The following is a 27656-nucleotide window of genomic DNA, read 5'->3' as shown; positions in this document are numbered from 1 at the left end:
GATCTGTTGCTGCCATGTTGGTTTTTTCTTGGTCTGTTGTGGCCCTGCTGCTGGTTTCCTCTGCCTGGGCTGAGGTAGGAAAAACCAACAAACCAACCAATCACACTTACATGACATGTACCATAAGGTCCAAACAGTGGTTTAAATTTTCAAGTGGGAAAAAGAGAGATCCAACGCATTCCCAAAACCAGTTAAAAAGTCTTTATTTTATTTGCTTTGTCATAATTTTAAGTTACAGTTGCACAAGTCTAAATTTAAAGTAAAAACCCATCTGTCTTATTAGCCTAAATCACAAAGTGTGTCCCATCCCCTCTGGTTGAGATGCTATAGATTTGTCCTATTTTCCCAAATTCAATTCTGGTAATAGATATGGACACCGCTTAAGAGTGAAATAGAAACGTTTTCCCTTAAACAGCAGTGAGCGAGTTCTCCGTCCAGAGAAAGCTGGACTCACCAACGTTAGATCTTTTTCCTCTCATTCCTTTGGTATAACACTATCGCAGACAGGTGGGGCCGTGTGCAGTTTACTGATGACACCTTACAGGATTTCTCGGTATTGAAGTTCAGTTTGTAAACAGTTACCTCTCACTTCCATTTGGAGCTGCCAACATGCCAAGTGCAGCTTGAAAAAGATTTTAACTTTTGATTATGACTAGCTAAACAGAATAAAGGCTTCTTTAAATGATTTTTCGAGTGCTCTCTTTTTCCCCACATGATTACAAGACAAGCTTTTTTTTTATCCAAAGATCAGGACAATTCAGATAGTGTCAAGATACTGTAAGATTGCATTGTCCTATGCAACAAACCCTACCCATCAGGCACCTAAGTAAGGTAGAACAAACCATAACAAGTATCCGTAAAGTACTATTTGTCCCAGGACTGGTAGTTATCACCTGTTTACCCACCTTTTTTATTGTGGCATACAGTTTACTCACCTTTTTAGGCTTATATAAATCCAGGACAATGTAGCCACTTCACCTACAGGCTGATTATGTGGCTGAGGTTTCAGTACAGGGCTACATCACAGCAAACAGCCGGACTTGATGTTTGTCTCTCTGAATGGATTTTTTTAACGTATCACTCCTCTTTTCCATGTCACTGTGGGCGCCTATAGGAAGGTACGAAAATAATTTAAAATTAAAACTCCTATTACTCCTCCTTACTTGAAGAGACCTAATTCCTACATTTTTATCTTTATTTTTTTATATACTACTTACACTTATATACTATTCCTAATAGATAATAAAATTTTGCTTTCATTTTTTTTAAAATATAATACTAATACTTACATACTACTTTCTTTATATAATACTAGTTCCTAAATTTCTGATTTTAACTTTTTACATACTACTTTTAGAATTTTGTGTAGTGTTATATTTGATGTGGCCAAGTTGAATTAAAATGAACTTGAATTCCTTATATGTGCAAATATGCCAATAAAACTGATTCTGATGTAACTATACAGTATGTGTGTGCAGAGAGATGATATACTGTACATATAATATATAATGTGTTGTGCAGATGTTGTTGCCGTTGAGGAGGACACATCTAGGGAGCTTTCTGTGGGTGAGCTGCTGGAGAGAGCCAACAGAGACCGCAGTAAGTCTCATACTCTACAACTCCATACAACACTAGACTTTACCACCCAGACTGAAGAATCATAATACAATAATAGCAGGAAAAGATTACAAAGATCGATTACATATTTATTGTAGAATTGATCAATACTACGCTGGCTGTCTATGGGGAGATCCTAACCTGAATTGATTCTTATGAATGAATCAGTGAGTGTTTCAGAGGCTTTTCCACCCTGAAAAGAATAAAATTCTGGCGTTTGACCATTTCAAAAAAATTAAAAAAGTATTCAGTTAAAGTTAAAGATCCTCAATATTGGCACAAAATATCGCCTTTTGGCAGCTACAATCCACAAAATATCAGTATCGGTATTGGCCTTCAAAAACCCACATTGGTCACATTGTTGTGGTGATCTTGCAGCCCCTGACTTTGACGAGCCCGCCCTGATCGGAGGAGACATCGCTATCAACTCTGAGGCTGACAGAAATGCTGATCCCTGCACCTCCCGTGGCTGCCTGTGGGGAAAGTGGACTGATGGCAACGTCTACATTCCTTACTACATCGCCAACCACTTCTGTAAGCATTACTCATTTCAAAAAAATATCTTCCTATGTTTTCTAAGTTTTTTTGTACCATCTTTTGTACTTGGAAGAAGTTTTTGCCAGTATACTTTGCTGTTGTACCTCATTAAGTTAAACACACCATATGGGTCTAATAGAAAAAAATAATTGAATCTAATCAAATCAAATAAGAATAGAACACTTCTGAATGTGTCTTTCATACACAACTGGACAAGTATCAAACAATTGGACAGGCCAGCGAATATGATGAGGCTGTCCCAATCTTCTCTGACCTGGGATCGACAGTTGACATGGAGTTAAGGCTTTTGTACACTTTTGTACAAGTTTCCAACATGCATCATTTGTCCTGCCAGCCTCCCGTGAGAAGGCCATCATCACCCGTGGACTGGAGTCCTTCTCCTCCATTTCCTGCATCCGGTTCAGACCCAGCCGCAGCAGCGACCGGGACTGGCTGAGCATCGAGTCCAAGAGCGGGTAAGAGCTGTAGCTGTACTGACACACCAAACCTGCTTTCTTAAAGCAATGTTCTTCAGTCCCACCAGACACCAAATAGAATACATTTAGGTACAAGGAGTGTGCAGTTTGCTGAGTGCGAAGTTGTCTAGTGATTCATCCTTAAAGCATCACAGTGCTGCACTCATCTTTTTTTCATTGGTTTACAGTGGAACACAGATGACTTTAGGGCGACTGCAGAAATTTTAGGCTTTTAGCTGACTTGTTCATCCAGAGCGACTTACAACAAATCCAACAGTGGAATACACTTACATTTATGGATCACCAATATTATAAGCAGCCAATAATAACAACTGCAGAACAAGAAGCTGCGACCAGACATTAGAATAAGTAAGAAACAGAATGTTAATGTTGTGTCATCAGTAATAGAGAAGATTGAACTTGGAGGGATGACGGTTTTGGGAAACCCAGAATCCTTAAAAAGATATTGAACTGCCAGAATGCAGCTTGGCTTTTGGAATAGCCTTTCCTCTGAGAATTAGCTGCATTCTTGTTGGTGTTCTGCAAGGATCCCATTTAGTCCCTTTATGATTCTACATTGGTGATACTTTGTCTTATTCTAAGAGCCCTGTGTTAAATGTATTAAGGGAAATATAACTACAGATAAGATGCTATTGAGAAACCCAGTCAATCCACCAATGAAATCATGCAGTTTTCAAACTGAAATGTGTTTAATCTCAGTTTATGTCTGTTCTCTGTGTGTCACCAGTTGCTACTCCTGGGTGGGCCGTCAGGGTGGTGGTCAGGTGGTGTCTCTGAGCCGTCAGGGTTGTTTGTACCACAGCACCGTCCAGCATGAGCTGCTCCATGCCCTCGGCTTCAACCACGAACAGACCCGCTCCGACAGGGACAACCACATCAGGGTGTACTGGGAGAACATCATCAATGGTTAGACCTATAATCTGTTTCTCAGACCTGCTCTCTTTTACAATGAATCAGCATGCCACAGTCTCTTAGTTCAGATTGGATTTTTAGTTCTACAAACATTTCTTGGAGAAAGAGCTGCTCTGGAGGCAGAAACAATCTCGTTGGTCGAATTAAACCTCAAAGAACCACAGTTTTTCTGCCTATGTCAGAGGTAAGAGAGGAGGAAGCTAATATTATGAAGCCTAGTGCTCTTGCTACTAGCTGAAAAAATGCAATATAGTCATACAGAATTATCTAGATTAGCTAGCTAGCCTGCTGACCTTCCAACATCATGAATGCCATGGTCCTAAATGAATGAAAAAAAGGAAGCATCGTCATTTATATATTTTATTTATATTTTGACCACAGTTCCAGCTGCCATTCAAGTTTTACAGGTAGCTAACTTGCAAATTCTTTGGCACCAATAGTCTCATTGGTTGAGATTTCTGCCTATGAGAAATGTTTGTTGAACTAAAACTCCAATCTTGTCAACTTAGTATTGCATGTTTATATCTATGTCATTTTATATTGCTGTAATTTTACATCAGTGAATTTTTTCTCATCTCCTCAGACATGAAATACAACTTCGACAAGATTGACACTCTGAACCAGGGAACTCCCTATGACTACAACTCTGTCATGCAGTACGAAAGGTGCGGATAAAGTCCACGTTTATTTCATTTACAGAATGTGGCCATCAAATGTTCACACTTGCAGAAGCTTCTTAAGGGAATCAAACCCAAGATCAACCATACGGGGAAACTCATTCGTTATCGAAGCATCATTTTCAAACAAAACTCGTTGACCTTTGCCCTGTGGTGTCTGTGATTCTCCAGATATGCCTTCTCCAAGAACAACCGTCCCACCATGGTGCCCATTCCCAACAGCAACGTATCTTTTGGCCAAGCCACCCAGATGAGCCGCAATGACATCGACAGGCTGAACAGGCTCTACCAGTGCTGTGAGTACACTGTGATCTGGCTGGATTGATGAAAACTTGCATGCACAATAACATTCAAACACAAACATGGGTCAGTCTATGCAAATCCCTCCTACTGAGAACCATATAAATTCACTTTAAGTTTTCATCTCAGTGATGGTTTCACACCTTATTAAGACTCAAAAGTTGTCTCACAAATGCACAATACAAAAATTATGGGATTTGGACTGACTGTACAACTGTAAGAATGAATAAAATACATTTACATCAGAATATTTCATGTGTTGTGCTGCAAATGACATCAAGAAGTCCCATTTTTGCACTGTTCTTCCAACACAATGTACTTCATGTTTTGTATTTCCTCTGCAGAAATTTCACATGCCCTGACTTCCTGCTGACATCACAACATGCGGAGATGGGGAATTCTGCCAGAATTAAAGGATTTTAATTTGGGTTAACGAAACCCAAAGTAACAATAAACCTGATCGACTTCAAAAGAATAAAAGGCTCCTCTCAGTCTGATTATTCAATGGAATGACTGTAGTTTCAAAAGCATCCCTGTTATGAAGAATATAGACACATTGTACATTTGGAGATGGGACAACTGGTTACAAATACTGTGCACCAAGTCTCATTTTATTTATTTTCATATAACTCTAAATACATTAAAATCAATCAACCAATCAACAATATAAAAGTCTCATATCAACTTTTCTGATCTGACATTTTAGAAAATATAGTGATTTTGTTCCCTTTTATTATTACTAATATCCTTATATACCATCTGGGAATGTGTACCTCTAGTCCATCTGTTCTGAGCTCTATTGTGATTCATAAAACACAATTTTTTACATATCTTAATTGTACACATCAGTCTTATTAATACTGTAGGCCCACATTCACAAGTCCAGTGATGGGGTGCTTATCAACGTAATTGATGAAATTATACTGATGTTAGCACCCTTTTAACATAAATGACAGTAACTGCCTCAGAGTAGAAAATAATTTAAATTCATGTACTGTGTATCTCTATGGCATGCCACTTAAACTCACTTAACCCCAAATCTAAACTTGTGTGTTCACACTGTGAACGATGGATGCAACCATTCACCAAGCATCATTTTTGAGACATTTATTCCCGTAGTCTTTTAAATAAAAGTCGTAGAGAACTGGGAAGCTTTGAATGGCTGGAATCAAATTCTCGTCCATTTTTCACCTGCCAAGCCGAACTATTATTCATGAAACAAAATCACATTGGTATAGGGAAACAAAGAAGCGTGAAAATCTGATTCGATACTGACAGATGATGAACGCAAAAAGTTCAGCAGTGACCAAGTTTTGTTGCTCACAGTGAAAACACACAGTGAGAACTAGAAGCACCAGCTGAATGAGAGAAGGCTTCTGGAATAAGATTTTGAAAGACTGAGCTGGCGTTTTCACAATGTCTAAAGCTCATGTAAAAAATACAGCAGCAATTTCAGGTTACACTGATTATCAAACAGGCCTCTCAAATACTTTTTCCCCCTTGACTGGCTGGTCTCTGGTCTCCTGAGCAAAGGCAGCAATAACAGTCACTAGTTAGATTGCAAGCCCCACTTTCCCTCTCAACAGCAGTAAACAGACAAACACTCTTTAGCTGGGTTTCCATCCAAGTATTCTTATGCCAATTAGGACATAATGAAATTAGAAAAAATGAATAACGGCAAAATTTGATAAGATTTCCTAAATAATACATTGCAAGAAGGTTTCTACTCACTTGAAGCAGAAAAGGTTTCTGTTGATAAAGAAATTATGTGATCAATAGCAATGAAAATACATTTGCTGAATAAATAATTATGCAGGCTTGGTGTGATCAGCACAAGAAATGGTTACATTTTATTGCACAACAGTTGAAAGTTGGCTTTGGACGTTCTGAAATGTCTGTAAATTATTAGGGATGCACCGATGCCACTTTTTCAATGCCGATACCGATTACGAGTATGAAAGTTTAAGTATCGGCCGATACTGAGTACCGATCCGATCCATTACTTTTACTGAACAGTGCAGGCTTACTTCCTTAGTTTGGGGTCAGTGGACAAAATGATTGAGATAAAATCCTTGTTTTTCCCACTGTTTGAGAAATACAGGCTTCTATGTGCCAACAACCTCCAGAAATATTCTGTGTTGTTTCTAACATGTATCAGTCTCCACTGTGGTCCATCAGTTGGTACATTAGAAAATCACCAAGTTCATTTCTTTGTTTTCGTCCTGATGAAAACATGAAATGACCAACATAATCTGACACTAAAGAACAAGAACAGCCTGTCCAATACTATTCAATACTAATCACTTGAAAGACGTTTTCTATTTTTCTGGTGGATGTTTTTTTGACATTCAGGCAGTCGATTTATTCGCTTCAATTTCATTCATTTCATTTTTTGCAACATTTAAAAATTTGCCTAAATGTTTGACAATTGGATGGAAACAACAGCTTTAGTTTTCATTCCCAAAGTGAATCTCAGTCTCTGCTGATGATTTAATCTCAGTCAAAGTCCTCTAGCGGCTAGGTCTTCCTCCACTTTATCAGCGGTCAGGTTGCATTGGCAGGCTCTCAGGGCTTTAATAAGCTGCGCTGCTTGGGCCTGGGCTCCCTGGCTCTTCCTCCACTCCTTCAGCAGCTCCCTCACCGTCTCCTCCAGGTCTGTAGGATGCCTCTTGGAGATGGACTCCAGTTTGACCTCTTTCACACCCAGTTTGCGGCCCAGTTTACGCCAGGTATTCCAGGGAGCGAGATTATCTACAATCACATTTGTGGCGATGTCTAGTTTGGCTGGAGAGGGAAGAGAAATTGAAACCTGTTAAGCAGCTGGTTACACCCACAACCACACTAGTGGCATTGCAATGTGTAGAATTTATGGATATTAGGACAATTTTGATGCTGATATTTTGTGCCAAACACAATCTCTTTAGATTTGACCATTTTCATGGCAAAAAAATAACCTTTTTTTCTTTCCATTTCAATATTTAAAAATGTTAAATTGTCATTAAATCCCAGAGTTAAGAGTATAGTTTTACAATGATAAGGAAAATTATGTCATTGATATCCTATAAATACAACCACAGTTATCCCAAATTGATTCTACATGTGTTTGCCACAGTGTTATAAAGAAAATAAAGACGGGTTTGTCCGTCCCTGTCTGTTGTTTGTGTTTCCCCCATGTTATTCTTGTCAGGGAGCAAAAGCCTCTGAAACAGCTTTTATATGGGACACTAAAACTCTCCATTGAAACAGAGTATATACTACTACTACTTCTACCACTACTACTATTACTATTAATATAAATACCCCAACTTTTATTATAAGGCTACCTCCTGCACTATTTCTTCCTAAACAGCGCCCCCTGGCGGTCTACCTGAGTTGAGTGCTGCTGTTTGAAAAGTAATCGTCATACCTGTCTCCGTTTCGTCCGGTTGATTTTCGGTAAATCCAGCCATAGACTGACTTTCATAGCCGTTTAATTTATCCGACAGATCCTTCCGATTAGCATGGGTTAGAAGATAACACAGAAACTTGGTGTTATCGGGTCCCAGTTTGGTTCTTTGCGTCAAGGCGTCGAAAAGTTTTAAGCCCGTGTCGATCTTTTCTTTATCCCTTTTCCCTATGTCTTCACACAGGTACTTCATTTTTTCCAGCTGCTCACGAGTTAGCTCGTTAGAAATCACCAGTAAAACGGCGTTAAACTGTAAAGAGCTCATTTCTTCGAAGGGAAGCAGCAGTCTGCTCCTAACCTGAACTAGGAAATACTAAAGCTTTCTACTTTCACTTCACCTCTCCATCAGGGTTGTCGCTGTTTCACAGTCAGCAGGCTTACACTAAATAGACCTACATGTGTATATTATCTAGTCTGTTTTAAATTTTAAATGTAAATTGGTAATGACACTTGTGAGGACGGTAATTTTCTGTTTTAAAAATACTCAAATGTTTTATTAGCCCCAATACGTTTCGTTCTTATATGAGCAGAACTTGCCGCCAAACTCTATTAAAAAACCTGTCCGTTCAATGTTTCTTTACTTATCTGCAACATGGTACATGGTAGAGTTTGACTTAAGACGTTTTAGAAAATTAACAGCCCTTCAATTAAATTCGGCATATAGATGATCCACCAAACAAAGCATTTTATTTCAATAATCAAGTTGTAGGCTATAATGGGTTCTCTTCCCTGGTCTTCCCACAATCTTCATACCAAAAATACACCGTTGGAGGGCGGTAGCGGCTGCCTTCCCTGGTCTGAACAAATACTAAAAGTGGAGATGTTATTGAAATCATGTGCTGCTTGGTAGATTATACAGAGACGAATCGAAGAATGGCTCATAATAATTCAGTGAAAGTCCTTGAGTCGTAGCCTACTTCACGGGATATGTACCCTTGCAGATAATCAACATTCAAGTAACATATTTTTGAATCAAGTTTGGTGTGACGTTCTCTCCATACAATAGGAGGGTGTGTGTCCCCGTCTAGTCTTCAACACGCAAGCTTGGATTTGTGCAGGGCAACCATTTGTTGCGCTAAATGGTTACAACTTGTATTATGATGAGACTGTTATCTGACTGAAAGTCACTTGATACTTTACATAACTTTCTGTCACATGCCCTTCCTTTTGTCAAGCAGTGAGACAGTGTTTTTAGTTTGTTTTAACTACAAAATATAGCTATGCATTTTAATTACATTTCTTTGTATTTCAGTTTATTTTGATTAATCAAATTTTTTATTTTTTTTTGCCAATCTCTGTCTACACCCATGTAGATCATATTTATTTTTTAGTTACTTGCATTAAGATTTCAAGCAAAAAATACTAATACTAAAATGTTAATTAGACACAGTACATAGACTGTGTTGGGAATGTACATGCATGCACTCTTATGCATTTACTGAAATGTGTTTTGACACCTCACAGACAATATTAACAAGTCACAATTTATAGTATTTTATTGTAACTGTAATTACAATAGCCTATGGCAAGAGATGGAAAGAGAACGATATCTCATGAGGGACATCAAGGGAATGGCTTCAAATTTGCTTCTGACATCAGGTTATCAAAGAGCTCTTGAGGAAAATATCCTAGCTAAAACACAGGCTCTATCACCTTGTGGCACATAATCGATCACTGAATATCAACACGAATCCTACATACATATACAGTATCAACAGTATTAAGAGTTGGTAAAAAAAATTCTCCACAGTTCGCTAAATAAAATGTGCAGTTTCTTCTTGCTCTAAAGATTAGAGCAAGTCATATCCCTGTAAAAAGTCAAATCTTTTGTCATATCTACTCCAGATGACAAAACGTCTCGGTAGGCAGTAACATGTAGGATCTTTTCCCAGGCTTCCTCCAAGATACAATGAAACAGGTCCATATTGGTGCTTTCCAGTACATTAGATGAGAGGAATACAATTAAGACAGTAAGATATAGCATATCGCTGTTGTCGTGTGAAAACCTCATAACTCCAATATTGGTGATATTCATGTTTTCACTTCAGCTGATGGATTTCATGGTCCTCTCCAACCTGCTGGGCTGAGGAAAGCCCTACAAAACCCCATTGGATGAACTCAAAAATGCATCGTCATCAAGCTGAAAACAAGGCTGTTTGTCTTAGTTCCTGACATGTTGGAGATACGACGTTTTCACCGGACAGCAAAGATATATATCATTGATAATCTAAAATTTAATAATACATTCTAATAGTCTGGGGTCGGGGCCGTGACTTGGGGTCATTCTGTATTTACAGCTCAGTCAATAGGGGGCAGGATCTGTAACATTCATAACTACACTAGAGGCATTCACTGAATGTAAGACTGTACATTTTGATGACATCTACAATTAGGGTTTCTAAGTGATATCCAGTCACCTCTACATTATATGCTTTTTGCAGTTTGAAATATACTCATGAAAACATGAAATATTATTCAGTCTTTGTGCTTGAATATTCAAATGATTGCAGCTTTAGAACAACGTCAAAGGTTTTATAAAGTTAATAAGGCAGGTTAGTAAAAATATTGAGAAAGCGTTGCCTTTGGGTCCGGCTCCTGGTTTGACTGCTATTCTGTCACATTTTGTATGAAAACTGGAAATGGGCCGGTGGCAGACTAAAGGTTAGAGAAGTGGGCTTGTGATCAGTCGCCGTTTTGAATCCCTGGACCAGCTGGGAGGATATGGGAGGGGAAACGCTCTCCTCTCCCTCAACAACTGTCACTGAGGAGGCCTTGAGCAAGACACCGCTGCTGCGTTCCAGAACATGTCGGAAAGTCAGAAATTCCAATGGTCCTTCAAGTTGGAATTCCAAGTAGGAAACTCTCAATCCCGAGTCTTCCCGAGACACAGTTAATCTGACGTCACATGAACATGTAGGCAGCATTACTTTTAACATGTTTATAATCCTCAAAATACACTCAAGTCACATGACCTTAAATCTGTCAAAACACCTGTGTGGTAAATGGTTAAACAAAGAAATCGGACCACTGGAACACAACCAGATGGGAAATTCTGACTTCCAGCTTTGAATGGAACGCAGCATTTGTCCCCCGATTATTCCAGTAGAGCTGCGATGTGAAGCTGAAACAGAGCGTTCATGCATGCTCATCGAAACCCTTCCCTCAATAAAGGTAAAAAACTGTATGCAAAGGTGTGTATGGTTTGTGTGCTTTTTATAAGCGGACTGAATACCCATCTACTTCTCATCTCCTGGGCCCTTTAAAGCTGCACTAGGCAACTTCGCACGCTGGCAGTTCCAAATGGCAGTGACAGGTAACTGAAAAAATTTACCTTCAATACCGAGAAATCCTTTAAGGTGATGTCAGTAAACTGCACACAGGCAAATATGTCCAGTGTCTCGGTTAAGGGGTTTAGACTGATTTAGACTGGTAAAACCGCTGTGTTTTTCCATATAAATCTTGCCTAGTGCAGCTTTAAGAATTCCAGTTCGTTGGAATGAATAATAATGTGACTTGTGCCTTCAGGACCAACTGGCAGCCCTCTGACATAAGTGTTCATACTCAAAACACATTAAAACGGTGAGCGACGTGAAGCCCGTACAAGAAACAAGTCAACAGGCTGCTTGACAGAGACAGAAGAACAAGGTCTTCCAAAGCCTTGCAGTCTGTCCAAACAATGAAGGCAGATGTTTATAAAAAAAAAAAAAAAAGAAAAGAAAAGAAAAAGAAAACAGCTTATTTTAGCTTGTCAATATTGCATATTCAAAAAAAGTATACATAAATTCCTGCATTGTATTTAATTGTGCAAAAAAGAAAAAAAGGCCTATCTGAGCTTTACATATATCAGGAGAGAGGAGAGGAAAAGGGAGAACTTGACTTAGTAGCACAGGTCTGACAAGGTGAGTTGGTGTGTATGTAGGGTGTGTATGTAGGGTGTGTGTGTGTGTGTGTTCGTGTGTGTGTGTGTGGGTGGGAGGGAGGGGAATCCATGGATAGGTAGGGATGATAAATTGCCTGCAAGCACCGTGTAATTGCTTGCCTCGGCTTGTGAAAAATTGTCCTCATTTTCCGGTAACTGAATACACATTAGATGGAAGTGTCAGCGTCCTACGTTACCAAAAAAAGAGACGCCCATTTGTTCTGACTTGCTGCTGATAGAGGAGGGGAAACACCTTTAGACCGGCGGCATACAACCCAATCCCAGAGAGGGGAAGTTCTGCTCAGCAGGACCATTTGGACGGTGGGACTGAGGCTGTCTTCTATACAAATGCTGCATTCAAGTCCCATGGGAAAGATGGTAGATGTAAGCTTGCTCCTTGAAAATACCGTTCACATGTGGTAAATACTACCAGAAAAAAAACTTTCACATCAGCTTTCAGGCGTCATATGCAGGGAATGACATATTCACTTCAAATGAAATCAACAAAATGAACAGTTTTCATCATGTCATTCTGTGATCACAGCTCTTAAAATGCTATGGCAGGACACAACTAATTTGGTTTGTAGTTGACATTGGAATGTTTGGTTTGCTCAAATGTATCATCATGAAGTGCATGTGTGTGAAAGAGCTGATCAGGAGTTCGAACATGTGAAAGAGTTCTAACATGTGAACTCCTCCAACATGTGAACACCGTCAGGTCATTCCTGTAATGATTCCCATACGACGTGAATGCAGCAAAAGCTTTGTGGCGATGATGGTGAATGGTTAGCTGCGTTAACCTTTACCAGCTAGGTATGAAAGCAGTTAGCACTGCTGGTATCCAGCTGTATACAATAAGTGTTGTTAGCTATGTTTACAGCTAGTTGTTGCTAGCGGTTAGCGGTTGTTTTCCAAGTTAGTAGTTAGCGGCGTTAAGGTGCGAGGCGGGGCGCGAGCGGGGCTGCTGAGGGCTCTGATTGGCTGATGGGGAGGAGGTGCAGTTGTCCTGGTTGTGGTTGTCCCGCGCTGCAAGCCTCTTGCCCTGCTCCTCCTTCATGAAGAGCTCCACCATGAGGATCTTCTCCTTGTGGATCTGGAGGCTGATATCCTTGGGGATGTCTGGGATCAGCCAGTCCACAAAGTCACTCATCAGCATCACCACATTCTGCACAGGACATACAGGAGATAGCAGATTGGAGTTTTAGTTATGCATTGCACATTTCTCAGAGGAAATGTATAGAAATAATCTCATTTGTTGAGTTAAACCTAAATGGGTGGAGCCAAAGAACCACAGGAAATAACTATCCCAACAACCACAGACACCATATAGCCCAATGGAGCCTGAGCAGCATTACTGAACCACTGGGCCAGTTTCACTGAACTGAAAGTGAATGGGACTAATCAAAATTGTGGAACGCTTATTCAAGTTAGAAGCATTATTGTCAGTGGTAATTCTGTGGACTGATACAGTCAGTAAAGAGCAATCGCAGACTTGAATGAGAGCATATCACACACACTACATTGTGGCACATATACAAACAGCACTAATCCTGTTTTTTTGGAAGACAAATGGATTAAAGCCTCCTTTTGCTGAACAATTTAGTACTTGCTTTCATCTGCCTTATACGGTGTTGAGTCCAGAATTACATTTTCAGAAGAGCACCACTTCTGTTCTTACTTCTACTTTGCAATCTCCTGGATACTTCTCTTCAATCCCTGGACTTAGAGGTGCAAATGAAGCAGGTATAGCAAATAGCAATCAGATCAAATCACAACGAATATGTCAAATATGCCTGGAGGAGAAGCAGAAAGCCTGAGGCGATGTTCAAGCTCTTCCTTCCATAGGCTTTATCAGAGATTCCTTCATCACATGGTGCTTTCAGACTCAGGAACTGAACTCATATTTAATTCTGAAGCCATAAATCGATCAAATATGAATGACTTGGTTGCATGTTTGTTTTCTCGAGGATGTCGCACAAAATTGCTTTTGCCCACACAAATCAAATATAAATGACAAACACTGTGTAACATGCCTACTTGTCAGCATGTGGAAGCATATGTGTGCATTCATATTAATATGTGTGTGTTGTTTCGAACCTGAAAGACAATAACGAAGGCGAGGCGGGCTGCCAGAATGGCCCAGAACTCCTTGGAGAGTTCATATGGTGTGTTGGACCAGGGAGGCTCTCTGTAGTCTTTATATCTGGAGAGAGGCAGAGAGAAAAGAGGAAGAGTCAATTTATTTGATAATGCATCAAAATGTATTTCATTTGGAGTTTCATAATTGATCTGTGATGTGACATTTTCAAGAGTTATACTTCCCATAAAAAAGAAGCTCATTTACATCATTAATTGTCAAAATAGATGATACGTTATCACTACAGTATTACCATCTCTATCATGATCATCGACATTAAGGTTGGTCTTTTATTAAAAATGGGATGTGGTCCAATCAGTGTCGTCCACCTCTGATATGGATAAGATTCAGTTTGATTGATTACATATTTACTGTAGAATTGATCAATACTACACTGGTTGTCTATGAGAACACCTTAACCTGAATTATTCTAATGAAACATTTTGATCAGATTCCACACAAGTACGTATGAATATGTTTATTAATATTATTATTATTGTTATTATTATCATCCTGTGTTTCAATGGAGAGTTTTAGTGTCTCGTGGTCTAAATGCTGTTTCAGAGGCTTTTCCATCCTGACAATAATAATATTCTGGGGGAAACACTGTACATGTATTTTGAATGAAAATGATCAAATTTAAAGATGTTAAATATTGATCCAAAATATTGGCTATTGGCAGCTTCAATCCAAAAATATCGGTATTGGACTTCAGTACCCAAGATCAGTTGAACCCCCATCAGCATACACTGCAACCAGCCGGACACTGAAACCTTACCTGCACATTTCCACATTGTAGCCCAGGTGCAATGGCTGGAGAGGGCCTTTTTCTGTCTGGAAATCGCTGACGTTGAAGTAAGACAAGGTGTGATTGACGAAGCCATGCATGGAGCCGTCAGGGCTGTACATGTATTGGTAGACCAGCCGCGGGATGAAGTCAGAGGTGAAGGAGATGACAAAGGCCTGGGAGGGAACAAAAAACTAAACTGAGTGGACAGAATATTATCACCTACTCTTTTCATGAGATTGACTGACCAGGTAAAACTGTGTCCCCTTACTGATTTTACCAAAGATGTAGTGGAGAGTAAGCCCTCCCAAACTCTCTTTACCTACCATTTCTGCTTGCATTTTAAGCGGACATCAATCTTTATGACTTAAATTCATAGTATACATGGTAGTATTATCAGACTGAATTAAGTTATGAGCATATGGTCTTCTAAGGGGAAAGAATGCTTACATTGATGCTTTTAAATGAAAATATAACAGATTTATGTTTATATCGGTGGTTATTTGCCTTATGATGATCACTGACTGGAGGTCACAGTTTACCCTCCTATTAAATCCATTACACTTATGAAAGAGACATGTAGACGGCGGGGAGGAGACTGAGGATTGTTTTTGCCTTGAGTCAAGTGAGTCATGGATTATGCAAAAGGAACACAACTTTAGGAAAGAGCTCCTTGTATACTCAGCGTATGTTAGTTCTTTGAATTCATGGTTATTAAAGGGATATTGCGTAATCGGGGCTTTCAGGTAAAGCCTGGGCTGCGCCGTGCAACTATGTTAAGCAAAGCAGTGATGAAACCTTTTGAATATCTACAGTGAAACTAAGAGGAACTCTTGTGACACCCAGGTGATGTTTGGGTTATCCATCTGACAGGGTTACAAATGAAAACATCTCCACAAAGCCTTTGTTGACTGAACTGTCATTTCTCAACTGTGTATTAAAGCATTCTTTCAGACGAGCCCGGGCATGTTTTGAAAGTACAGCTGTACAGCGATGGGAAGGAAACCGGACTCACATTGACGATGACTGCTACCTTGCTGAGGCCTCTCAGGAGGTTGTACCAGATACCTGCAGAAAGAGGAGAAAGGTTATTATGATGACAACAACAGCTTAAAAAAACAGCATTTTGGGAGCGTCTTGCTTCATTAATGTGATGTATATCCTGTTGAAACAGGATATTGGGGCGGGACATTCCGCAGGGAGGGATCATTCAAAAGTGTAAACCAATGGGATATCAGTTAGGGAGAGAGAGGCAGAGCAGGATTGTTGTCTGTGATGTTTTATTGGTTGGAATTTCTATTTATGCCTCCTGGTACCCAATGAAGTCACCACTAAAGATTTCCCATTTTCCAGCAAGTTAAGTAATGAGATTTGTATATAAAAATACAATTAAAATATTTTTTATTTTTTGGGTCTTTTTTTTTTTTTACCATGCCCCTATTTTCAAATAGGGGTATGGTATTATAGTTAGAATTTTTATTTCAGTGTGACTTTAACATGCTTATATGAGGTAATTTAAGACGTGCCACCACTAGATGGCACAAACACCAAAGGCAGGAGAAGTGGTAAGACTAACTGTATGTTGTAGGAATTTTTGTTAATAAGGGGATGAGTGCATTGTGATAATTTGCAGTGCAACTACAAAAAATATAATTCTACAGCATGTTGTTTCTCATATTGTTAAAATATTACACACAATATTTAACCAAAATGTATGTACCCAACCACTAGCATTTGGTCACAACCACCCGGTCAGAGTTGCTGATGTAAAACACTGAACACAGACACACAAACATGAGCAAATACGCTTAAAAGGGAAACTCATCTTCAAGGAATCTTCAGTTACGTGTAAGTCAAGTAAAATCCTCTTGAAAAAGAATATTCCCTAATCGTGTCTCACTGTCTTCAAAAAGTCTTAGCTTTGAAATAGATAATAGTTGAACATGTGAAGTGACACTCGTTGTTTCCTCTAGTTGAAGTAGCGGACACATACCGATGTCTTTGGCTCGGGCGGCGATAGGCCTGCGCAGCTCCATGACAAACTTCTTGGCATCCAGGCGGATCTCGATGATATTATTCAGCAGAGCAAAGAGCGGAGCCAGAGGGAAAGAGGCCACGAACAGAGTCACCATCCCAAACTGGATGACTAGAGTCAGACAAGAGGAGAAGCACCAGTTCATCAATCATATCAATAGATTGCCTTTTGCTCCAAATGGGGAACTGACTCTGGATACACTGGATAAAAAACATTACACTAATGGCAGAGAAATTGCTTTAGGCGCCTGGCTAAATGACAACACACATCAAATTCAAAGTGAATTCTTGGCAAATTGTCAGTGGAAGTTGAGCAGTGGAACATTGAGTGTGGACGGCCAATTTTGCGTGAAAAAAAAGTCTTGATGGACATCTGACCAAAGCTATTTGATCAGAAAAATCTGAAGAATATCTGTGAAAACGGGTGAAAGTTAAAGTGTTAAGACAAGTACAGGAAAATACAAGACTACTGACACCATCTCAGCTGGGACACAGTAAGCGTTTGGATTTGTATTTCAGTCTAGTATTAGCTACCTGCTGTTATCATGTCAACACATAAGATGATTTTATATAACAATATGGTGTGACCGATATTGGTTTTTGAAAGCCAATACCAATATTGATATTTTTGCACTGTAGCTGCCAATAGCTGATATTTTGTACCAATATTCAATATCTTTAAATTTGACCATTTTCATGCCAAAAATCTCAAGTACTCAGGGTAGAAAAGCCTCTCAACTACACTAAAACTCTCGATTGAAACCCAGGATGATGATGATGATAATAAGAAAACATATTCATGCATACTTGTGTGGAATCTGATCAAAATGTCTCATTAGAATCAGTTCAGGTTAAGGTCTCCCCATAGACAGCCATTGCAGTGTTGATCAATTCCACAATAAATATGTAATCAAACCAACTGCATCATATCCATCACATCAGAGGTGGACGACGATGACTGACCGTTTTCTAATAAAAGGCCAGTATCATCCCCATATATCAGTCTAACCCTACATAATAACACCCACGTCTACTCTAAAGCAACAACTCTGCCAGGAAAAACTGTAAAACCAATGACAAATTCAAAAAGAGGACATTTGCCTCACAGCAGTATATCCAGACAGGGATAAGCACTGCTAAAAATGATAGGCTGTAAACAAACACACAACAAAGTCAGCGCTTGTCTGCTTTTGCTGGGAGGAAATATCATCAGTTTAGTGCACTATCCGCACTACAGACATCAGGCTTAGATGCTACACTCCTTCCCTGATCTCGCGCATTAATCCGCTTTCTGCTACCGCACAGAAATAAAATGATCAAGCCTGTTTGTGTCTCCGTGACTGCTTCCTGTCTGTTGTGTCCATGTTAAGCTGAGTGCACTTGAAGCAGCCACTCCAGCCGCCCTGAGGATTAGCTGCTGGAGGAGAAAGATGGGACCAGCTCCACTTGCAGATTGGAGCTTTAGTTCTATAGACATTTCTGGGAGGCAGAGCTGCTCTGGAGGCAGAAACAATCACATTGGTTGAGTTACAGTAATAATCTGTGATGTTCATCAAATGTTCATTTTGCTACTCTCTATCACCAATTGATTAATATAACACAGAAGTGACTCAACCCATACCCAGTTCATGAAGAGGCAAAATGATTAGTCTTGATGGTAGCTCACGAGCCCTAGAGTGTAACGCACACTGATCTCAGGCCATTACATGTTTCTCGTAACATTATCATAGACGTCATGCCACATGGGCATCAGTTGTTTCTGCAGGTCCTATCAGAAATATACTACTCCTAACTGACTTGTGTGACCTTTGAGATTTGATTGGATTTGTCTCGCTCGGTGCGGGGGCGTGTATGCAGCGCTGTTTGGAAAGAGGGCAGGTGGGGTGGAGGCAGGTTTCATCCTTGTTTTGATTTAGACTTGCCATTCATCTTTGTGCTTGCAAGGGGCGCTACTTTGCATACAGTACATCTCAGCTCAAATACAGCAAAGTTTGCCCTCGGATTAAATGACAGATACTGGCCAAGGATGTTGACAGATGGAAGAGAAAATACAGCTTTAGTCCACACAGTGAGGCTTCAGCAGGACATGGAACATGTACACTTTCAATAAGCTGCTTGAGGGTTTGAATACTGTGTAGAAGATATTATATATGTTGGCATGCCACTGGAAGAAGACCTCTAACCAACTTCAGTTCAATTAATATTTTTGCACTACTCTTTTCCAACTCTAGCAACCAGACAATCATCTTTACTTTTCCATCATTTTTACTTTGTTTTCTATGAAGCTGGATATTGGTGTCACATCACTGATCAGGGGATGGGAAAAACTCTTCACTGTGGTTTCTGGCTATGGGAGACAGTACTGAGTACAGACTGGACCATAATACATTTAAAAGCGGAAATTCACTGATAATCCCTTTTGACTATATGCATTACATACAGTTAATACAGTACAAAGCCCTTTTAGACCTTAAAACTTCAGCCAGTGCTTGTTTTATAAATCTCTTTCCCTCTAGTGGGCTGTATGGTTCAAACGGTTATTGTTATCTGTCCTGGCGGAGCAATTATGACAGTCACCATAGACAATGAGCTGTGACCAGCCACATTAAGATTCAGATCAGTTTAATCCACTTATAAAGCACAGTAGCACACACACACACACACACACACACACACACACACACACACACTGGCTAAGGTTTCCACATCAGCTAATATTTTGAGCGGTATGAAATATGAGTTTATTTTTATTAAAACATCAATACATAATAGCCCAATGAGAGGATTAGTTCCTTTCTCAGTAGTAGTTATCAGTGGGATATGTTGTTAACTGCATGAATTCAATGGGTTGCACTGTATGCAGCTGGCAATTACCATGTACCAATACCCCTAGTATTTGGAAGTAGAAAAGATAATTAAATGTCTACATTTTGTCATTAGGTCCAATACTTCTTCTGCTCGTTGCCCAGAATCTGGCAGTGTGGGGAAAGAATAATTGGCGCTCTTCTCTACCCAAAAAAAAACTATAGTGTGTAGAAAATCAATCACTAAGCCAATTACTCACTGTATCAAGACATAATACAGACAAGACATGAATAATGAGACATACCTAGGCTCAGTTTGACCCCTGGGCACTTGCATCATTTAGAAACACTGCACTTTTATCAAAGATTTGCAAGTCAATGAGTCAGGCACTTGGTGCCCCATATACTCCCATTATCTTCTGATAATGTTGTTTGGTATCCAGCCCAGTTAAAGTGAGCTTACATGTGAGCTTTGTTGTTAGTGTGTATGCTTGTGCACTGGTTTGTGTTTGCATATGACTCACTCATCTCCATGTACTCGGGGCTGAGGCCGATGAAGGGACCCAGGAAGTGGTCCTTCTCATGCCGCTGCATGCTTTTGTTCAGCTCCTCCTCCTGCTGCGAGTCCAACACCGACTTCCTCTTCCGGAGCAGTTTCTTCAGCTTCCTGCACACACCGAGGAATGAATTACATTTACTACTGTTACTGTAATTGAGTAGCTTTTTTGTGCACTTCTACTTTTTTTCCTATTATCTTAAGTCAGTAATTTTACTTTACATAAGCATATTTTGACTGAAGTATTGTACTTTACTACATTTGAAATCACATCCATTACAGAGTAAAACCTTGTAGGCCCGTCCATAAGTACTGCATCAGAAACTGGCCAATCGAATCCTGCACAAGCATGTGGAGGAAACATTACGTTAACTGTAACTGCCTCAAAATTTTTCCATCCCTAGTAGCTTAGTTAACATCCATCCAGCTACAGTATTACAGGTTTGTGTTAGCCTGGTTGTTGCTAGCTAGTTCGCTAGTTATTATTGGCTGCTTATAAAATTGGTGATGTGAATCCAGGTGTATTTTATTGTTGCACCTCTATTAAGACACGTTAGATAAGAACAACTGTTATATTGCTATAATGTAAATGTAAAAGATATTATAACTATGACATACTTTTACAGAAATGTTCTTCAGTTCATTGGATTACATGTGATGGAGACAGAAGGGAAGCAAAAGAGGGACCAAAACGGAAAAGGGTGAAGCAAGAGGGAGAAAGAAAATGGGAATTTGAAAGAGTTCAGGAAGGTGTAACCTTGTTCCCAGGTAAGGTGTGTCTGCGAGCCAGACAAGTATTCCAACAATTCATTTCAGATGCAAATATGACAGAGTGGGTGTTGCATAACTCATTGGGTGGCTGCCTGGTTGATTCCATGTATCGTGAACGATGCTTAACTGCCATTCAACTTGCATTTTACCTTGTGCATGTGAAAGTTACGTGTGTTGGTGTGCATGTGTGTGTGTTCTCTGCATGTGAAAGTGTATGTTTGTGCATGTTGCATGGTGTGAGCTCTGCACTTACGGTATGCCAATCTCAAACAGGTTGTTCTGGATGAGCTGCTTGCCCAGCATGGTGATACACAACTGGATGCACAACTCCATGAGGCAGCCAGCATGGGCACACTGGAGAGAGAGGGACACAGTGAGGGAATGTCAGAAAGGGAGAAGAAAAGAAAAATGGGTAGGAGGAGATGGAGGGAGGGAATGAATGGAGGGTGGAAAGTGAATTAAAAGCAAGAGAGACAGAGCGAAATAACCAGGCTCTCAGGCTACATTCACACTGCAGCTGAAAGTGTCCCAATTCTGACTTTTCCCTCACATGTGACACAGATCTATATTTTCTAATCAGTGTGAACAGTAAAAAGCTGCATGGAGCTGCTTTTTTTCAAATCTGATCAGGACCACATGGATATGTTGATCATAGCCTATAGGTTGCACAATGTTTAGTTTGAGTGGATTTACTTACCTCCTCCATTCTGTACGATCCAACAACATACAGATAGTTTCCTGGACGCCCAACAAGCCTGTGGACCAAACACAACCATCAAATGTTGTCATTCTATCAGATGGGTAAAACAGGTAAAAGTTATATATATATTATCCGGTATGATCATGTTCACTATATTTGCTTGTCATGCTAAAAAAATATGCATGCACTCATGGTGCAGTAAGGTGCTTTGGATAAATGGCAAATATTATGCTAATTTCCTAACATATGTTCATTAATAATGGATTAATCATGCAAGTACACAAAAAACAGGTGAAAGCAGACAACACAAAAGAGTACAGGGGTTACTAATGACACACAGGATCTTTGAAATGATTATTTAAAGGAAAAGTCCATGAAAAATGAATGGGAGTGAGTGAGTAAGCTTTTACCTTCCCCTGAAAAAGGCCAAATAGACAATGGGAGTGAAGGCATTGACAAACTTCAAGACGAACGTTTTGAAGATCAGGCGCTCTTCAAAGCTCTTGTCTGTCTTTGGAACCTCTGCAAAAGACCAGTTCAGACAAAATGTGGATTTTTTTTCTCTTAACACTGGATTCATGTGGTAGTACTTCCTTTATAAAAGGCAACTGTTATAATAACTCCCAAAAGACTTTGAAATATTTCACCCATAATACATCTGAGCTCCATTTTGATTGAGTCTCCAACTGATGGTCTTCAGTTCATTACAGTTTTGTTTGTAGTTCCCTTCATGACCCTTTAGGCTGAGGCATTGCTGCATTTTCAGTTTTTCATTTATAATTTCAATTTTCATTTCACTGAGGTTTATTTACTAAAACAAAATAAGTTTCTGAAAGACTGCTTAGCATTTTGCTATATAAGTGAGAATATAACTTAACTAAATCAGCATTACTTATTCATTAACCAGAATGGTGCATGGGCCAGAATGCATTTCAAATGCAATGTAATTATGCAATATCATATGAGAGGGAGTGAATTACGCAATATCATATGAGAGGAGTGCTGTATCATGGTTACTGGCACCGGTGTGCTGTCTAGGAACGAGGCTGCAGGAGTGCTGTAACCACGATACAGCACGACCTCCAGTATGTTATTACTTTTATTATTATTAAACATTTACAATATTTTTACATTAATATCAAACATTAGACAAAGATCAGAGCTTTAGATTTTTATTTTATTTTATTTTGGCCATGGTTGGAAACAAATATTTGATTAGATATATAATTTCAATCATCCCTGTGAAGTGTGCCTTACCCAGTGTGGTGAGCCAGCGCGCAATGGCGGCATAGATTTCATCTAAGATAATGATGACGATGAGGTTGATGATGGCGGCGGTGGTTTTTACGGTGGCTCGGATGTTGGACCGTGCTGCTGAGTAGGAGCTCATGTGTAACGCTGCTTTAATGCTAATCCGGTACAGGATGACGCCGAAGACGATGGCAAACGTCACACTGATCTAAAAGGAGAGAGAGAGAGAGAGAGAGAGAGAGAGAGAGAGAGAGAGAGAGAGAGAGAGAGAGAGAGAGAGAAGAATACAGATATACAATCTAATCAAGGCTGGGGAATTGTTTATGGTGTCAGTGCAGGTGTAACATAGTACCCTGAATATTAAAATTGGCCTGAGACATACAGTTATCACTGAGTAATATCTTAGCTCTTTGTCTTAGTTTTTTCACTTCTGAATAACTTCTGATCCTGATTAACCTCTGGCTTTTCCTGAATGACATGACTTTTCCTGATTAACCTCTGGCTTTTCCTGATTAACGCCTGACTTTTCCTGATTAACGCCTGACTTTTCCTGAATGTCCTCTGACCTTTTCTAATGCTGAATCACCACACACCATTAGAGGTGGGTAAATTGGGTTTAGGAGGATTTACCCTCCACTACATCCCTAGTTACACTACCCCAGCATATGAGCTAGGAGAATTAAAACTATAAAAAAAGTATGTAAATTAAAAAGAAGTGCACGGCAAAATTAACTTTTAGCACTCATAAACTCAAACACTGTCACATTTCACTTGGTAGTTGAGAAGGCTTAAAGCCCAAATGAAAAAACACTAAGGAACTCTGACCTATACGTGTTTGATATTTGTGCTTCAAATGTCTTTTGAAATGTCATAATGAAAAAAGACAAGGCCACATGGTCATACATGGAGGAGTTACCAGATTTCCTCTCAGCTGAATTAACGCAAACCACAGTCCTAATGTTGACACATGGGCTAATAAAGCATTTTAACATATTTATTAGAAATAATAAGTCATAATTTAATTCTTCAGACTGTGCTGACTCACCATGAAACCCATCATAACCACAGTAGTCAGGTAGGCCGGTAGTCTGTCTGTGCATGTCAGCTTCACCTTCTCACCCTAAAACACACACACACACACACACACACACACACACACACACACACACACACACACACACACACACACACATTTAAGTGAAACACATAAACAGGGTATTTGAGACATCAACTGTGTCTCCAGCTGTTTGAATTTGTGTATATTTGTATGTGTGTGTGTGTGTGTATGTGTGTTTATGCTGTCACAACCCCGTGTCTCTCTGCCAGTAGCAGCTCTTTATGCCTGAAGTAGACAGATGCACACACCACACACACACAAACACACATGCACACACCCCGTTTGCGGCTCCAGTGGAGCACAGCTAACTCTGCCCCCTAGCTGACAGTCATGTCACATTCAAGCCTACTGAGAATTGGGTCAGCAAGCTAAGACGACTGTGTATGTGTGTATGTGTGTGTGTGTGTGTGTCTGTACCCTGCATGTATTCACAGAAAAGCAAGACATGACCTTGGCTCAAAGACAAAAGGCAGAGGCTAATCATGTGTTTGTGTGCGTGTGAGTGTGAATATGTGTGTGTGTGCATGTGTGTGTGAATATGAATATGTGAAAGAGAGTGAGATAATTAGAGACTTGATGCATAGTAGCCTATGAGATGACACTGAATGGCTTAGAGAATAGACAGAGTATACACATCAATGGATTAAAGGAAGGGAAAATGAAAGGAATACACCAAGCTTTTTGGTAGAAACTTCGCATCAACTTAGCCGTTAAGTTCAAACAAACTATAAAAGGATTTGCAAGTTTGTCCCACCTGTTTGTCCCAGGTCTGGTTGAAACACACAGCAATAATTTGAACCCAGTGAGTGTTACCTTGGGGGTTGCATGCTCCTGTCTCAGTGTCTTCTGCATGACCCGGAACTCATAATCAGCTCTGTAGTGGTCCTGGAAGAGACGACAGCTAGTTTACATGCTACACCCAAACACATGACATCCTGCAGTGGTCCTGAACCATAATGTGAATGAGCAGTAAGTGTACAGGCTAAGACAGTAGATGGTGGAATGGGGACAGAACTGAACTGAGCAGCCTGGTCTCGTGAAAGTTTATGAAATGTGCATGGTGTCTTAAAATGCAAACAGGTGGTTTGACACTGAAATAAGTAAGGGTGTGAACATTTGCCTTCAACTCCAACGACCCAGGTTCAATTTGACAAGGTCAAAAAAGAGGGAGCACATTACTCCCATTCTTGCCTCCCTACACTGGCTGCCTGTTAGCTACAGAATTGATTTTAAAATCCTGATGTTTGTTTACAAGGTGTTAAATGGTCTCGCCCCCTCTTACATTACAGAACTCCTGTCCCCATATCACACTGTCAGAGTACTGAGATCGTCTGACCAAAGACTTCTGTCTGTCCCGAGATCCAGGACTAAGTGTTATGGGGACAGGGCCTTCTCTATCGCTGCCCCAAAACTATGGAATTCTCTTCCTCCCACCATCCGATTCTCCCCCACTATTGAGATCTTCAAGAGTCATCTTAAAACATACTTCTACTCACTAGCTTTTAACCGTGCCTAACTTAACCAGCTCAGGTATTTCTCCTGGAGTCTCTGTAGGTCTGTGTTGTCACTTGGGCTCTGTGTGACCATGTGCCTTCACTATTTATTATCATCATCATTATTTATCATTCACTCTAATCTTTTCTCCTCTTCTATTGTGTTTGTCTCCTTCTTTTGTTTTGTTTTCCTCTGTGTGTGTTGTAAAGCACTTTGGATCAACTGTGTTGTGTGTAAAGTGCTATATAAATAAAGTTGAATTGAATTGAATTGAATTGAATTCCCAACTCGTGTTTTCTACTGGGAGGGAAGTTTTTCACCATGACCAAAGCCTTTCCCAAAACACGTGGCGATGCCGTGTCCAATTCATGCTATTGTCACATAATCCTTTCATGGTGGAGGAAGGTAAATCTTCACATTATACGTGACCACAACATGTAATCTGCAAGTGCATGTCAGTCCACTTCACTTTCAATGAGTTTTCAATATGTGAAATGTGAGGACAATCTGCTCCTTGAAATGGTTGAACCAAAAGTAGATAGAACCTGGTGTGCATCTATGTGTGTGTGTGTGTGTGTGTGTGTGTGTTATTCACAGGCAGTGAGCACATTAATGAGCAGTGAACACAGTAAGCAAAGGGAAACAACGGTAGTCTGGAATGCAGCGACATCCCACAAAAAACTGCCACATGCACTGAGGCGATCAGCACTAGAAAAGAAAGCTGAGGAGGTTTAGAGGGTCACTTCAGGCCATTAGGTCCATGTGTCAGACTGACGTACAGATAGACAGACAGACAGATAAACAGACAGATAGCAAGCCCTGAAGGCAGATGGAAAGGCTAACCTGCCTCAGACAAACAGTAAAAGACAAACACACCCAATACAGATATGGTAATCAGTCAGGCAGACACTGGCCAGCAGGAAAAAGCCTGAAATTAAGCTGTAGATTTTGAGCTGTTCAGACTTCAACTATTCAGTATGTGCACTAAGAATCTTGGAGGGTGCCTTGCTTTGCCCATGGATTTATTCAAAACCTCGGCTTCTGTGTCCTTCCCATCAGTATGGTGCAAAATTAGTCCATGAATGTTTTACCATTTCATGTGTTCATGCAGAGGGACTGTCGTAAAATGCCAGGCAGCTTTAATTCTGTTTTTTTTTTTAGGATGAATGCACAAAGTCTCAATTGGAGACTTGCCATTGGGACATGCATAATAAAAGATGTTTTATATCAAAAAAGAGTTTCATTTTGCATTGTTTGCTCAACTTCACAACAAATATTATCTTCCCCAATCACATTCTTTAGATGCCTCCAAGTGAGGAACTTGATCAGGTCAAACTTCCCGTCTTTTCCAACCAGGCCCAGAACTATTGTAGATCCCATTCTTTGTCTGTATACTTAGTTGATGGGTATCAGGTCATATATTTTTTTCAGAAATCTTCGGATCCTCAGAATAATAATCTTCATAATCCATCTTGGCTGCCATTGAACATAACGTAGTCTTAAACAATTCGAAGTAGCACACTGCGTACACCGGTCCCACCTTGATCGAACTTACATCAGGGGAAAACTAGAACCAGCTGCCCTCTTTGATGTCGTTGGGTCCAGTCCCAAGTTGTCTGAGTTTTGGAGAGACATTTGAATGTTTCTCAGAAATTTATGGGTTTGACATACCACTGTCTCCTGAGTACTGAAGCCTGGGTTAACCTTAACATTGTACAACCACCACTACTGCAGACTCAATTCTTCTCAGGTAGCTCCTAACCATGTGCATGAAGACTCCTGCTTGCTTTTTGTGGAATTTGTGCTTCATTGGACAGCTGGCAGTACAGAAAGAAAGGAAAGATGGCAGAGAGAGAAGGGGATGACATGTGAACGTCCTAGTTTAGAAACAAACCCGGGATGTGGCAGTTACGCGGTGTGTACCTTAGCCAACCGAGCCACCAGGACGCCCCAGATTTGTCCTTGTTATACAATCTCCCTTTCCTTTTTTGGCATCTTCTTTCTTTTTAATGTTTGCAATGGTAGACAGCCTCTGTTTTTGCCCTTTTGTCTTTTCTATTCCGAATTCCCGGGTATTGGGGGCAGAAACTGTCTGTGTTAA

At 40.0% G+C, this 27656-nt stretch overlaps 3 protein-coding genes across 5 annotated transcripts in view; 1 reads left to right on the top strand and 2 right to left on the bottom strand.

Moving 5' to 3' along the window:
* The first annotated feature begins 14 nt into the window (after positions 1 to 14).
* LOC139921850 (low choriolytic enzyme-like) lies at positions 15 to 4959 on the top strand. The gene is made up of 9 exons (XM_071912224.2): positions 15 to 74; positions 1115 to 1118; positions 1522 to 1599; positions 1996 to 2151; positions 2510 to 2630; positions 3379 to 3557; positions 4147 to 4228; positions 4412 to 4536; positions 4885 to 4959. Coding segments are annotated over exons 1-9 (807 nt in total). The 3' UTR covers positions 4887 to 4959.
* A 673-nt stretch (positions 4960 to 5632) lies between these two features.
* On the bottom strand, positions 5633 to 8291 carry fadd (Fas (tnfrsf6)-associated via death domain). Its single transcript, XM_071912229.2, has 2 exons — positions 7947 to 8291; positions 5633 to 7324 (listed from the first exon to the last, which is right to left on the bottom strand). The coding sequence occupies exons 1-2, from the start codon at positions 8248 to 8250 to the stop codon at positions 7041 to 7043; spliced, it is 588 nt and encodes a 195-aa protein (XP_071768330.2). The 5' UTR covers positions 8251 to 8291; the 3' UTR covers positions 5633 to 7040.
* Positions 8292 to 9463: 1172 nt separating this feature from the next.
* Positions 9464 to 27656, bottom strand: part of ano1a (anoctamin 1, calcium activated chloride channel a) — a 55546-nt gene continuing 37353 nt past the window's right edge. For all 3 annotated transcript variants that reach the window (XM_078286414.1, XM_071912218.2, XM_078286380.1), the window contains exons 14-25: positions 24875 to 24946; positions 23990 to 24064; positions 22951 to 23152; positions 22104 to 22215; positions 21691 to 21748; positions 21247 to 21347; positions 20191 to 20333; positions 16822 to 16974; positions 15844 to 15896; positions 14820 to 15004; positions 14002 to 14107; positions 9464 to 13069 (exon numbers count right to left, since the gene is read on the bottom strand). In XM_078286414.1, coding sequence (XP_078142540.1) covers positions 12821 to 13069; positions 14002 to 14107; positions 14820 to 15004; positions 15844 to 15896; positions 16822 to 16974; positions 20191 to 20333; positions 21247 to 21347; positions 21691 to 21748; positions 22104 to 22215; positions 22951 to 23152; positions 23990 to 24064; positions 24875 to 24946 — 1509 coding nt within the window. In that variant the 3' untranslated portion in view covers positions 9464 to 12820. The remainder of the gene's footprint in view (positions 13070 to 14001; positions 14108 to 14819; positions 15005 to 15843; positions 15897 to 16821; positions 16975 to 20190; positions 20334 to 21246; positions 21348 to 21690; positions 21749 to 22103; positions 22216 to 22950; positions 23153 to 23989; positions 24065 to 24874; positions 24947 to 27656) is intronic.

Source organism: Centroberyx gerrardi, chromosome 1, assembly GCF_048128805.1.
Source record: "Centroberyx gerrardi isolate f3 chromosome 1, fCenGer3.hap1.cur.20231027, whole genome shotgun sequence".
In the NCBI taxonomy this organism is placed as follows: Eukaryota; Metazoa; Chordata; class Actinopteri; order Beryciformes; family Berycidae; genus Centroberyx; species Centroberyx gerrardi.
Note: the sequence above shows the minus strand (reverse complement) of the source record. Positions and strands in the feature narration are given on the sequence as shown.

Bases quoted from the DNA above. Each gene is read 5' to 3' on its own strand.
- LOC139921850 (XM_071912224.2), top strand. From the start codon at position 15: ATGTTGGTTTTTTCTTGGTCTGTTGTGGCCCTGCTGCTGGTTTCCTCT. The intron at 1,600-1,995 runs GTAAGTCTCATA...GTGATCTTGCAG, and splicing joins GAGAGCCAACAGAGACCGCA to CCCCTGACTTTGACGAGCCC. The intron at 2,631-3,378 runs GTAAGAGCTGTA...GTGTGTCACCAG, and splicing joins AGCATCGAGTCCAAGAGCGG to TTGCTACTCCTGGGTGGGCC.
- fadd (XM_071912229.2), bottom strand. From the start codon at position 8,250: ATGAGCTCTTTACAGTTTAACGCCGTTTTACTGGTGATTTCTAACGAG. The intron at 7,325-7,946 runs GTATGACGATTA...TTCCCTCTCCAG, and splicing joins ACCGGACGAAACGGAGACAG to CCAAACTAGACATCGCCACA.